This window comes from Plasmodium gaboni (genome assembly GCF_001602025.1).
Source record: "Plasmodium gaboni strain SY75 chromosome Unknown, whole genome shotgun sequence".
Taxonomy (NCBI): Eukaryota; Apicomplexa; class Aconoidasida; order Haemosporida; family Plasmodiidae; genus Plasmodium; species Plasmodium gaboni.
In genome coordinates this window covers 1-349 of record NW_017385212.1, presented here as the reverse complement: position 1 = coordinate 349, position 349 = coordinate 1, and the positions used below count along the sequence as shown (strand labels likewise).

The following is a 349-nucleotide window of genomic DNA, read 5'->3' as shown; positions in this document are numbered from 1 at the left end:
ATAGTAATAATAATAATAATAATGAAGACAATTCCTTTATTGTAGTTACACAAAATAACGAAGAAAGAAAGAAACAAAATTATTTCCAATTTAATATGTTGAATAATATATTTAAAAATAAACTTTCTATAAATAATTCTTTTTATTGTCTTAACACAGATTATATAAATAGTGATATAAATTCTTATGAAATAAAAAAAAAAAAAAATATATCCATGTGTAATAATATAACTGACGGATATGCCATTAAAAAATACGAGTCTTTAAGTGAAGAAAATTATAAGATGGAAAAAAAAAAAAAAAACTTTTCTTATCAAAACTTAGAAAAAATAAAACATAATAATAATAA

The 349-nt window shown here is 17.2% G+C and overlaps 1 protein-coding gene across 1 annotated transcript; it reads left to right on the top strand.

Moving 5' to 3' along the window:
• PGSY75_0003800B (erythrocyte membrane-associated antigen) lies at positions 1-349 on the top strand (the record flags this gene model as incomplete). The annotated part of the gene is made up of 1 exon (XM_018783174.1): positions 1-349. A coding segment is annotated over one exon (349 nt), but the record flags the coding sequence as incomplete, so codon positions are not given.